This window comes from Jaculus jaculus, chromosome X, assembly GCF_020740685.1.
Source record: "Jaculus jaculus isolate mJacJac1 chromosome X, mJacJac1.mat.Y.cur, whole genome shotgun sequence".
NCBI classification, from domain to species: Eukaryota; Metazoa; Chordata; class Mammalia; order Rodentia; family Dipodidae; genus Jaculus; species Jaculus jaculus.
In genome coordinates this window covers 124,277,595-124,289,644 of record NC_059125.1, presented here as the reverse complement: position 1 = coordinate 124,289,644, position 12,050 = coordinate 124,277,595, and the positions used below count along the sequence as shown (strand labels likewise).

The 12,050-nt window shown below is 39.2% G+C and overlaps 1 protein-coding gene across 1 annotated transcript; it reads left to right on the top strand.

Annotated features, from left to right (window-relative positions):
- Positions 1-2,967: 2,967 nt before the first annotated feature.
- On the top strand, positions 2,968-4,101 carry LOC101612739 (actin-related protein T1-like). The gene has a single exon (XM_004653946.1). The coding sequence runs from the start codon at positions 2,968-2,970 to the stop codon at positions 4,099-4,101; it is 1,134 nt and encodes a 377-aa protein (XP_004654003.1).
- Positions 4,102-12,050: the final 7,949 nt, after the last annotated feature.

Sequence of the window (12,050 nt, the reverse complement as noted above, 5' to 3'; positions counted from 1 at the left end):
AGAAAACTCCTCAATACAGTATAGACCATATATATACACCTTCCATATAACATCATTGTAGTAGCAACTTCACATTTCTGGGATAAATATCTAACCAAACACTGTTTCATGAGAAGAAAGGATTTATTCCAAGCTTATAAATCAAGGGATCATTCCACCAATGGCAAAAGAAGCTGGCTGTCATTCATAAATAAAGCTGAGGAGATAAACCATCAACATCCACCAAATACGAAAAACCAGTAAGTTTGTACTCATCAGTGCTCATACTTGTCGGCATACCACTGGGTAGGAATCAGGTCCACCCTCAAACACACCTTTGGTCTGGATCCTAGGATCTGCCCCGCACTGACAACTCCTCTAGCCAGCAGCAGGAGACCCAAGTTACAAGCTTAATAAAACACCTGGGTTTATGGGGGACAAACATTCACATTCAAACCACCACAATCATATTCAATGTTTAAAGACAAAAAATTCCTGTAAGATCCGAAGCAAAGAAAGGTGTATTAGTCAGGTTTCTATAGAGGAACAGAACTGATAGAATGAATTATATTAAAAAGATTAGGTTGAATACATCCAACAAAGCTGTGAAATATAAAATAAGTCATGAAATGCACCATATATTTCCACATTCTATGAATGACCTATCAGAAATAAAATTAAGAAAATATTCCATGTAAAGTGGTAGATTAATAATACTTAGGGGCTGGAGAGATGGCTTAGTAGTTAAGTCATTTGCCTGCAAAGCCAAAAGATGAAGGTTTGATTCTCCAGGAGCCTCATAAGCCAGATGCCCAAAATGGAGCATGCATCTAGAGTTCCTTTGAAGCAGCTGAAGGCCCTGGTACACCCATTCTCTCTCTCTCTTTTTCTAATTAATAAATAAAAAAAATTAAATCCCAAGTATCTGGGAGATAGAGTTAGGAGGTTTGCCATGAGTTCAAGGCCCCGCAGAGACTACATAGGGAATTTCAGGTCAGTGAGCTAGAGTGAAACCCTATCTCAAAAAAAATAAAAATAAATGTTTAGGCTACTAGTAAAGTCACATGACTCAAGGAGGCTGCTAGAATAAGTTAGTGAAGATAAAATTTGAAAGTGTCATTTGTCCATAGATCAGAAAACAAAATATTATAATGTATATGCCACTAAAAGACAATTTTTAGACTCAGCAAAATCCTCATCCAAAATTTAGAGTTTTCTTTTTGCTAGAAATGAGACCATACCAAAAACATAGTTTAAGCAGGCAATCTATGATATGGCAGAGTATACCTAAAATTATAAATCTTTTCATGGATCATAGTACTCTTAAAATTGAACAAAAAATCAAATAACTCATTAAGATAGGTAAAGTTTTATAGGCTTTTTGAATTCTGTAATGATGGACCAGTGGTCAATGTGCTTAAAGCAAGACATTGGATACCACTAATTCTCAAGGATATGGAAATTAAAACTATACCTCACAATTTAAAATACATGAAATAGCAAGAGTTGACAGGAATGTAGCAAAGTTGGAACCCTTGAAAACTGTTCATGAGACATGTCATTGTCTCTTTCCAAAATTAAAAATTAGAGTTAGTTTAACATTTCCTACTGATGAGTATATACACAAAAGAATTACAAATCACCATAACAATAGCACAGTTTGAAAAAAAAAACTAGGTTGAGAAGTGCTTCCTGAAAAAAAAAAAATTTTTATTTAAAAAAGTAAAAAAGAAAAAAAAAAAAAGCCAAGCATGGTGGCATGCCTTTAATGCCAGAACTCGGAGGCAGAAGTAGGAGGATCGAGTTTGAGGCTACTCTGAGAATGCAGAGTGAATTCTAGATCAGCCTGGACTAGAGTGAGACCCTGTCTCGAACCCCCTCCCTCCTCCCAAACATAAGGCAGTCAGTTGAGCTTGCCTAAAAATCTTTTTAAAAATTCTGATATATATATATATATATATAGTATACATAATTATATATGCCTGCATGTTATTTTACATATGATATTGTGATACATGAAATATATATTATATAACACACACATATATATATAGTACATACTATAAAAGGTATAGGCTATGTACATGTGTATGGAGAAAGTTTCCTTTGGTTTTTGGTTTCTTTTTTTTTTTTTTTTTCAAGGCAGGGTCTTGTTCTAGCCAAGAGGTAGCCAGGAATTCACTTATGTAGTCTCAGTCTGGCCTAGAACTCAAGGCAAACCTTGTACCTGTGTCTCCTGAGGGCTGTGAAAAAAGGCTTGTGTCATAATGCCTGGCTGAGAAAATTTATATGTAAAAGGTAATCCATTTTAATACTTCTTAGTGGAACAGATAAGACTCCTTTCTGGGACAAGCAACTTTTGTTTATTATGAAGCTGGTGGGGCTTAGAGAGATGGCTTCACAACTAAGTCACTTGACTGCAAAGCCAAAGGACCTAGATTTGATTCCCCAAGACCCAGATAAACCAGGGGCACAAGATGGCACATGCACCTGGAGTTCTTAGGCAGTGGCGAGAGACCCTGGAGCACCTATCCTCTATCTATCACACTCTCTCTCCACATAATTAAGTAAATAAGGTTTGTTTTAAAAATACTAATAATAAAAACTAGGAATCCCATGCAAATTTTATATAGGTGGAGTTTGACTTAAAAATATTACCATGTGCAGAGTGTAACTACTAGCTCAGGCATTCCCACAGATCTGATTATGACTGAGAACAGGTGTTGCCAAGGCTGCATTGTGACGTACCTGGCAGTCATGCCTGAGTTCGCCTGAGCCGGCTGTGGGCCACCAGGGCAGCGTCAACATTGTGGGATGAGGGCCTGGCAGTCTGCTGAATTGAAAACAACCTTCTAGCTTCACCTGGAGCGCCACCTTGAGAACGTTTGTGTATTAAGACACTAACTCTCCCAGCAGCAGGACCTGCAGCCCCACCGAGTGGCCCAAGTATACTTTCTCTTCGTGAAGTGCAGAAGATCGAGTCCAGACATGTTTAATCCAGACATATTGGATGTGCCAGCTGTGATTTTTGACAACGGATCTGGACTCTGCAAAATCGGAATTTCGGGAGAGAATGGACCCCGTCACATCATCAACTCAGTGGTTGGTCACCCGAAATTCAACATACCATCAGCAAGATCGAATCGGAAGAGGTACTTTGTCGGTGAAGAAGCCCAGTGCAATTATGACGGCTTATACTTGCACTACCCCGTTGAACGTGGACTCGTAACAAGATGGGATGACATGGAAAAATTGTGGAAGGATCTTTTTGAGTGGGAACTAGGTGTGAAACCCAGTGAGCAGCCAGTTCTGATGACTGAGCCTTCCTTGAACCCACGGGGGACCAGGGAGAAGACCACAGAAATCATGTTTGAGAAATTCAATGTGCCAGCCCTGTACCTATGCAACCATGCAGTGGCAGCCCTGTGCGCCTCAGCCTGTGTTACCGGCCTGGTAGTGGACAGTGGCGATGGAGTCACTTGCACTGTCCCCGTCTATGAAGGCTACACCCTACATCATGCTGTCACCAAGCTCTATGTGGCAGGGAGGGATATCACAGAACACCTCACCCGGCTCCTCCTCGCCATTGGCTACACTTTCCCCTGCATCCTCAACAAGGCTGTGGTGGATGACATTAAGGAGAAACTGTGCGTAGTTGACTGGGAACCTAATGAAGAGGCAAGCAAAGGGTCTCAGCGAGCTCTGAGGGAATACACACTTCCAGATGGGAATGTCATCCACATGAATGAACACCTATGCCAGGTGCCAAGAGTTCTCTTTACACCTGACCAGCTGGGCGTCCATGAACCAGGTCTCTCAAAAATGGTCTGCAACAGCATCTTGAAGTGCGACACTGACATTCAGAAGAACCTCTTTGCTGAGATCGTGCTGTCCGGAGGTACCACCCTGTTTCCCGGGCTTGAAGATAGGCTCCTGAAAGAACTCGAAGCTCTGGCTTTCAATGGCACCCCGATCAAGATCACGGCTTCTCCAGACAGGTGCTTCTCACCTTGGGTCGGTGGCTCCATCATGACTTCCATGAGTACCTTTAAGCCGATGTGGGTCACCTCAGAAGATTTCAAAGAGTACGGGCCTTTTGTGGTACAGAGAAAATGCTTTTAAGAAGCAGTGGACTCAGGGGACTCTTCTAAATGCCTCACGATAACAGTAGTGGTGGGAGGGAACATCGCTCCTTGGCATTTACTGAAATGATCAATAGAGATTTTCCCCACATAAGGTGTCATTAAATTATGTGTGGCCCAAAATGATTTCTGAGTTTTGTCTTGTACAATCTGCCCATCTTTTCCTATAGAACTCTTAGATGTGTTTCCTCCTGAGTAAATATTGGTTAGGAGTTCTAATAATTACTGTTTTTTGTTGTTGTTGTTGTGGTTGTTTTTGGTTTTTTTTTGAGGTTGGGTCTCACTGTAACACAGGCTGACCTGGAATTCACTATGTAGTCTCAGGGTGGCCTAGGACTCACTGTGATTCTCCTACCTCTGCCTCCTGAGTGCTGGGATTAAAGTTCTGTGCCACCACTCCTGGCCTCAAGTATTTACTTTGGGAGTGTTTGTAGTAAAAGATGCTTGAGGGGTGGCCTAGCTGGCCTAGGGGATTGTGGACATGACTAATAGGCAAGGGTAATTGCTGCTTAAGCATGAGGGCCTGAAAGGGCTGCTACCATCTGTGTTTGCCCAGCACCCATATGAGTTGTGTAGGTCAGTAAGCCCAGTCGGTGGGAAGAAGAGTCCAGAGAATCTGGGCAGATGATCACAGCAGATGGTGAAATCAGCATACCTGTTTTCAGACAGGAAGACCCACAAGGAACACAGGGGTGAGTTATGGAGGGGACACCCAAACTTCTCTGCCTTCCACACAGGCATACACATGGTACATGAATCTGCACCCACACATAAATATACCATAAAACATTTGACCCCACACACAAAAGGACAAAAACGTTGTTTGTGCCTCTGCATAGAAGTTTAATTATAAGACTATGAAAATATGGTTTAAATTCCCTTTCTGGAACATTGAAAATTAACATTTCAGATATAACTTTTCTTTTCATGTTCAAGAATATCAACTGCATCATTTATTTTGGTGTAATATTTGGGAAGGATTAATGGTTTCCAATAAGTTAATTGTTGAATAAATAATGCAAAGAGATATTTCTTCTAAATTTAGTGTTATTTCCCCCAAACATTGTTAGATATTATAACATAATTGATCTTTGCAAAGAAACAATATTTCATGAGAAAAATTTAAATACACATGTTACTTTGCTTATTTTAACATATCAACATAAATTCTAATTGCATTTTAAATGAATATAAGCATTTAGAGAAAAGTACCATAGGATTGCTTCACAAGCTTAAACTAGTTGTTGACAAGTGAATTAAAATATTATATATGTTCACAATAACATATTTGCAATAAGAAGAATGAATCCCTGTCATTTGCAGCAGAATGGATGGAATTGAGAATTCATGTTGGGTGACATGGGAAGACAAGCACCACCTATTCTTTCTCTTATTTGAAAATTAAATATGTGTACCTGAAAACATATGTATTAGTAGGTATTGAGAAGGTTTTTAGTTGGTTAAGGGTAGAAGTACAGTGTTGATTTGCATGATCCATGCACGTTATCCTAATATATGGAAATATCACACTGAACTTCATTTGTATGCAAAATTAATACATTAATATAAAAATAACCTAAATAACCAATTATAGAAAATTAAACACATAAATACAAACTGAGCAACTAAATAATTGTTTTATTAAGAATAACTATATTTGAGCCCACTAATATATTTATTTAAGCTAAAACATACTTTTTTAATATCTTATTTATTTATTGTAGATAGAGGGAAAGCGAGGGGAAGAGAGGGAGAATGGACAAATCAGGGCCACCTACCACTGCAAATGAACTCCGGATATATCTGCCACTTTGTGCATCTGCTCTTAAATGGGCACTGATGAATCAAACCTGAGCCCTCAGGCTTTAAAGTGCCTTTAATGCCTGAACTATCTATAAGCCCCTAATCTATAATGTAAAATACTTTTTGTATATCTGAAAGATTGCATTGTAAACACTCCTATCCTTCCTTTGGCTCTTACATTTTTTCTGTTACCTCTTCCACAATAGATCCTGAGTCTTGGAAGGTGTGATAGAGATGTGTTAGTGCTGAACACTGTACTATTACTTCTTGTCCGCACAAATGGCCTTGATATTCATGACCTCACAGTGCCTGACAGTACCTATACAGGACCATTGTAATAAGAGGAAAAGATGATTACCTCAAAAATATAAGAGAGACTAGTTAAAAGTTGGAGATGATTTGATGGAGGATGGATTTGAGAGGTGGAGTGAGGGGGTGGGTAGAGGAGTAAATAATCATGGTTTATTGTGTATAATTATGGAAGCTGTCAGTAAAATGTTTATAAAGAAAAAAATACTTTTACCAAGCATAAAAGTTAAAATATTACACAAAATCTAGTGTTTGATTAAAGTCAACATTGATTTATGATTAAAAAGGGTTCAAGTGAAAAAAATATCACAACAGAATTATTATTCATGAAATATATCCACTATATTACAAAAGGGTAAAATGTTAAAGTGTTGTGGTTCCAGAGGAACCTAGAAGACATGCTAGGAGACATGAGAACTATTCCATGGAATTGGAAGCTAAGACTTCCCCCTGTTCACTTTGGACTCCTAATGCCCTTGACTGAACAGGCTGAGAAAGGAGCTACAATGATTGCAGGGATGATTGATCCAGATTACCTGGGAGAAAGTGGACTTCTACTCCACAATGGAGGTAAGGAAGAGTATGTCTGGAGTGCAGGAGATTCTTTAGGGCATTTGTTAGTGTTACCATGCACTGTTATCAAAGTCAATCAATGACTGCAACAGCTCAATAGAGGTATTGTGATAAATGGCCCAGATCCTTCAGGAATGAATGTATTGGTCGTCCCTCCAGGTAAAGAACCAAGACCTGCTGAGGTGCTTGTTGAAGGTGGAGGAAATACAGAACGGGTAGTAGAAGAAAGTGGTTACAAATACCAGCTAAGGGCACATGACCAGTTACAGAAACGAGGACTATGATTGCAATGTTTCTGTCCTGCCTTGATAACAGTGTTTGTATGTATCTACACCAATATTAGGATTATATCACTAGCTAACTGTTGAATTTATATTAGATCCATTACATTAGAGACTAAGCAAAATCAAAAAGACCCAAGTTTGATTCCCCAGGACCCACATAAGTAAGAGGAGCAAGATAGCACATGCATCCTAATAACCCCATAATCTTCTCACATTGTAAATTGTGTTCAGTAAAACTTCAAAGGTCTCCATAGTCTTTACCAATTTAAGTTTATTAATAAGTCCAAGTCTCATTTGAGATGTAAGACTGTCAAATGTGAATCCTGTAAAAATCAAACACGTTAACATACTTCCAACATGTAAAGAGATACAGTTAATATTTGCATTACTATAAGGCATAACAAGAAGAGACTGGACCAATGCAAACTCAAAAATCATTAACCAAACCTCTTCAAGTCTTATTCCATATCCAGTGACCAGTAACAAGTCTCTGGACTTTACAATTCCATCACTCCAGATGGGCTGAATAGACAAAGAAAACTTCCATGCCAAGCCATTAGTGCTCCATGGCAGCCCTTGCACATTCCTGGCATATCCAAAACATCTTTGTGTCTGCATTCAAACCATGATCCATTTTCCAATAACCTTACTGTCATCTTTATCATGGTCATCATGTTTTATCTCAGCAATGGCTCCTAGAACTGTGTTCACTTCATGACCTATTCCATGCATTTTAGTGCTTCTAAAACCAAGACCAGGTATGCTAGATAGAGCCATGTTGTTAATTCAGGGACAAAATTAATCATGACCATGAAGAATAGGTTCATTCCTTTCAGTTTTCTTCTGAGAAGAAGAGTTTGTATTTTTACCAATCAGACTTACCTAGGACATTCTTTCCATTGCTTTAATGTAAAGTAGGTGGAACAACTCCCTTACTGTTGCTAATGTATTTGACAATTCCAATTTCAGTAACCTCAAGCCAGTCTCTGTGCCTGTAAATTTTAAACTTGTTAAAATGTCTCCAATTTTAATACTTATATCTCTGTTGATGCAAAAGAAACAGCTCTCACCTCTAGGAGGTGAGGTAATTTATTCTGGAGCCAAATATGGCCCAAAAACAGAGATTTAGGTTACCCTAAATTCCATGTTCCAACATGTTAGCAATTTCATGAAGGTTTTAGAGTTACAGAACAAAAGGAAGCCTTAAATCAAGGCACTTTTCAAATATATTGACTGACCATCAGGAAAATAGGTCATTGCAAATCAAGGAAATATCTGCCACAGCCCTCAGATACTATCTGATGACATTCTTGACCCTTGTGTTGGTGGAAGTTGAGGGCATTTCCAAAACGATAACACCTCATCAACTGATACTTACCAGGATGCTAGTTCAGACAGAGCTATGAGCAATAAATGGCTATTAAAGGCTGAAGGTAGCCCAAGGTAATTTATCTCTGATTTGCACCATTCAATTTATCTGTGATCACAGCTTTATCAGTCCATCCTGCCTTGTTGGAAGTATGTGCAGTGGATGCAGCTGTTTTCAGGGATCTTTATTTCACACCTCTCAGTTCCCTATGTTGAGCCATGCATATCAGGCCATGACAAATTTAACTTTTATAAAATTCTCTGGGCATGGGAAACAGAACTCAGCCAGTCCTAAGTAGCCCAGTTCCAACAAAATTCTCTGCAGCGTTTGTCTGCCATTTGAAGTTAATAAGAAAAGCTTCCAAATACAATTCTCTTGGCATTTAGCAGCTTCAAATTCTCACCAGAATAGTCTATAAAACTTAGCTTACTGCTTTGGCAACCATCTTCATTTGCAAGTAAAAGTCCATGCTCATTCCTCCAAAACAAAAGTTCCAAAAGTCCAAAATCCACATGGTTATATTCATAGTGCAGCAGTAACCCATTCTCTGGTACAAATTTCTGTCATAGTCAGCTCTATGCTGCTAGGATGAACCTCCAAACCAGACACAGTATATGGGAGAAATGGCATTTATTTCAGTGTTATAGATCCAGGGGAAATCCCATAAAGAAGGAGAAGCTTGTCAGTATTACCAATCCATGCAGAGAGAAAAAACACCAGCAGCACCATAAGTAACAACATTCTATGAACCCCAGGCAGAGCTTGAGTGCTCTGTATGTCTTTAAGGGGGGATTCGGATCCACCCCCAGTATCACATTAGTGCTGCACCCCAGGAAGCACCCACAGTGACACTTCTTCTGAGAAGGTGGCTGGAAATCCAAGCTAAAAGCTTTTATAAAACATTTGAATTTAAAGCCAGGCATGGTGGCACATGCCTTTAATCCCAGCACCCAGGAGGCAGAGGTAGGAGGATTGCCATGAGTTCAAGGCCACCCATAGATAACAGAGTTAATTCCAGGTCAGCTTGGACCAGAGTGAGACCCCACTTTGAAAAAAAAAAAAAACATAAAAAAAACACTTAAAATTTATTGGGGGACATAAATTCAAATTACCACAATTGTCTTCCAAATTATAGAACCATAAAGTCAAATTTTGAAGCATCATATTTATAATAGTACAAATTTAGGAAGTCTATAAATAATTATTGATACAGTTATAGGTACATTATGCAGAAAAACATTTATAATTCTTTTGAAAATTGTTAAAGGAAAGATAAAGAAATGGAATGTTCACCTTGATAATTGATAGAAACATTCTAAATTATAAAAAGTATAAAAACATATAAAAATAAAATGATTGTCGTGGAATGCTTAGCTCCTATTATGAACATGAGTAATGTTCTCTTGATGTTGTATAGCTGAAATTACCCGCACAAGATTTATCCTATTAGTCATGTAGAGGGGTGGGGCTCTTGAGGGTGTACTCTCCCTGAGGAAGTTAACAATTAGGGAAAAGTGTGTCACAAGATATAATCAGTTAACAGTTGTTTTGAAGGAGGAGCTCATAAAAGCACACCCTTACTGAGGATATATATAGTCAATTACAAGATAGAGAGGAAAAATGAGAGTCACAATGCCCCACCCCTCCCTAGGAACATACTGAAAGTTAACAGTTGTTTTGAAGGAGTAATTCACAAGGCCCGATTCTTCATGAAGAAATGAAGACCATTAACATTTGTTTGAGAGGAGGATCTCCCAACAACCCATCCCTCCTTCCATGAAGATATATAGGTAGTTGATTCTTGCTTTAGGTAAGGTCTATTTTCCTTGGGAGTTGAGGAAATGGCTAAGTGTTTAAAGGCACTTGCTTGCAAAGCCTGTAGTCCTAGGTTCAATTCCCCAGTAACCAATGTAGAGCTGATTGCAAGTAGGGGCACATATATCCAGGCAACTAAATTTAAATTAATAAAAAAGGCTTGCTTCAATTTTGCAGCCACACATAAGTTGTTCATGCAGTTTATGTAATCTTTGTACCATGTGCTCCTCAACCCTAAGTAAATTCACTAGGTCACCAAGCTAGACTTGAGTAGAATTGTTTCTGTTATCAGTGCCCTGTCCAGGGTGAGCAGATATTTGATCATATTTCTTTACACAATAATAATCATCATCATCATCATCATCATCATCATCATCTATAGTCAACAAATTTAAACTATAATTTAAAGAAAGTTATAAGACAAACTACTGTATCATCACTTTTATATATAAGATAAGGCATAGAAATATTCAAAACACTGCAAAACTATAATCATGCTAAAGGTCTGGATATAAGATATTAAGACATATTACTAGCTTGGTGTGGTGGTGCTTACCTTTAATATCAGGAGTCAAGGTACAGAAGTAGGAGGAACACTTTGCAGAAATTCTCTGGAAAGATCATTCCAATGTCAATATGAGTGAAAGTAGAGGAGTTTATTTACCTGTGGGGCCTAAGAGCTTGAGATCCCTCTCCAAAGAAGCTCTGTCCTTGAGCTGGGATTCTAGTTTCATTGTATAATTTTTATAGCCAAGGGAGGGAAAAATGAGCAAACAGAAAGTGGCAATTTGCATATAAATCATTTCTGTATTAAGACCACCCTAACAATGAACTGCATTTTATTTTGTTTTAACCTAAGCTTTCTTACCTTCTTATTGTCCCTCTGGGGACTTTCTGGACAGTTCTCTCTTTGGTATTTTTCCATTTGCTGACAAAGATAAGTTTTGTTCATCACCATTTCACTCTTACAGTGACATGGGATATCAGTTCAACTTTTAGCATCTTTTTTTTGGGGGGGGGGGGAGGGAATGCCTCTGGGCATGATGTTTCACCCTGTGCCACAGAGAGAAGGAAGAAAGTATTTGTCCTTGTAGGATCTTCAGTGAGTGTTCTGTTTTAAATGTGAATCAAATTGGAGTAGGATGGGGTTATAACCATAGATGTGAGAATTGTGGAGGTTTCAAGTGCATTAAGGGTACCTGGGAACTGGGAGGTGGGTAAGTGGGTACTCAGACATACTTGCTCCACATGTGTGCACTCTTCACCAGTGGCTGGGGAACCAGAAGCTAGGAAGCCAGGATCAAGAGGCCAGCTCCCACATTGGCCCATGTACTCTCTGGCTCAGAGGAACAGGGAGCTGGGGATGCAGGAGCTGGTCAATCAGGAAGCCCAAGTAAAATGGCTTGCTTCTAACTGGGCGTGGTGGCTCACCCCTTTTATCCCAGCACTCAGGAGGAAGACATAGGAGGACTGCTGTGAGTTTGAGGCCACCCTGAGACTCCATAGTGAATTCCAGGTCATCCTGGGCTAGAGTGAAAACCTACCTCGAAAAACCAAACAAAAAGGCTTGCTTCTGCAGCACAGGTAAGATCCAGGCTGCCCCAAGCCAGCAGCAGGGGTACCAGGACAAGGGAACTGGAAGGTGGGGAAAGAACCTGGAACTCTGGCCTACTTACTCAGTATGTGCACCATTCAGAGTAGGGGATCTTGGAGTATATCTTCTGGTGCTATTTTCTGAACTTTTACATGAGAACTTCCCATATTTTATCATATTCA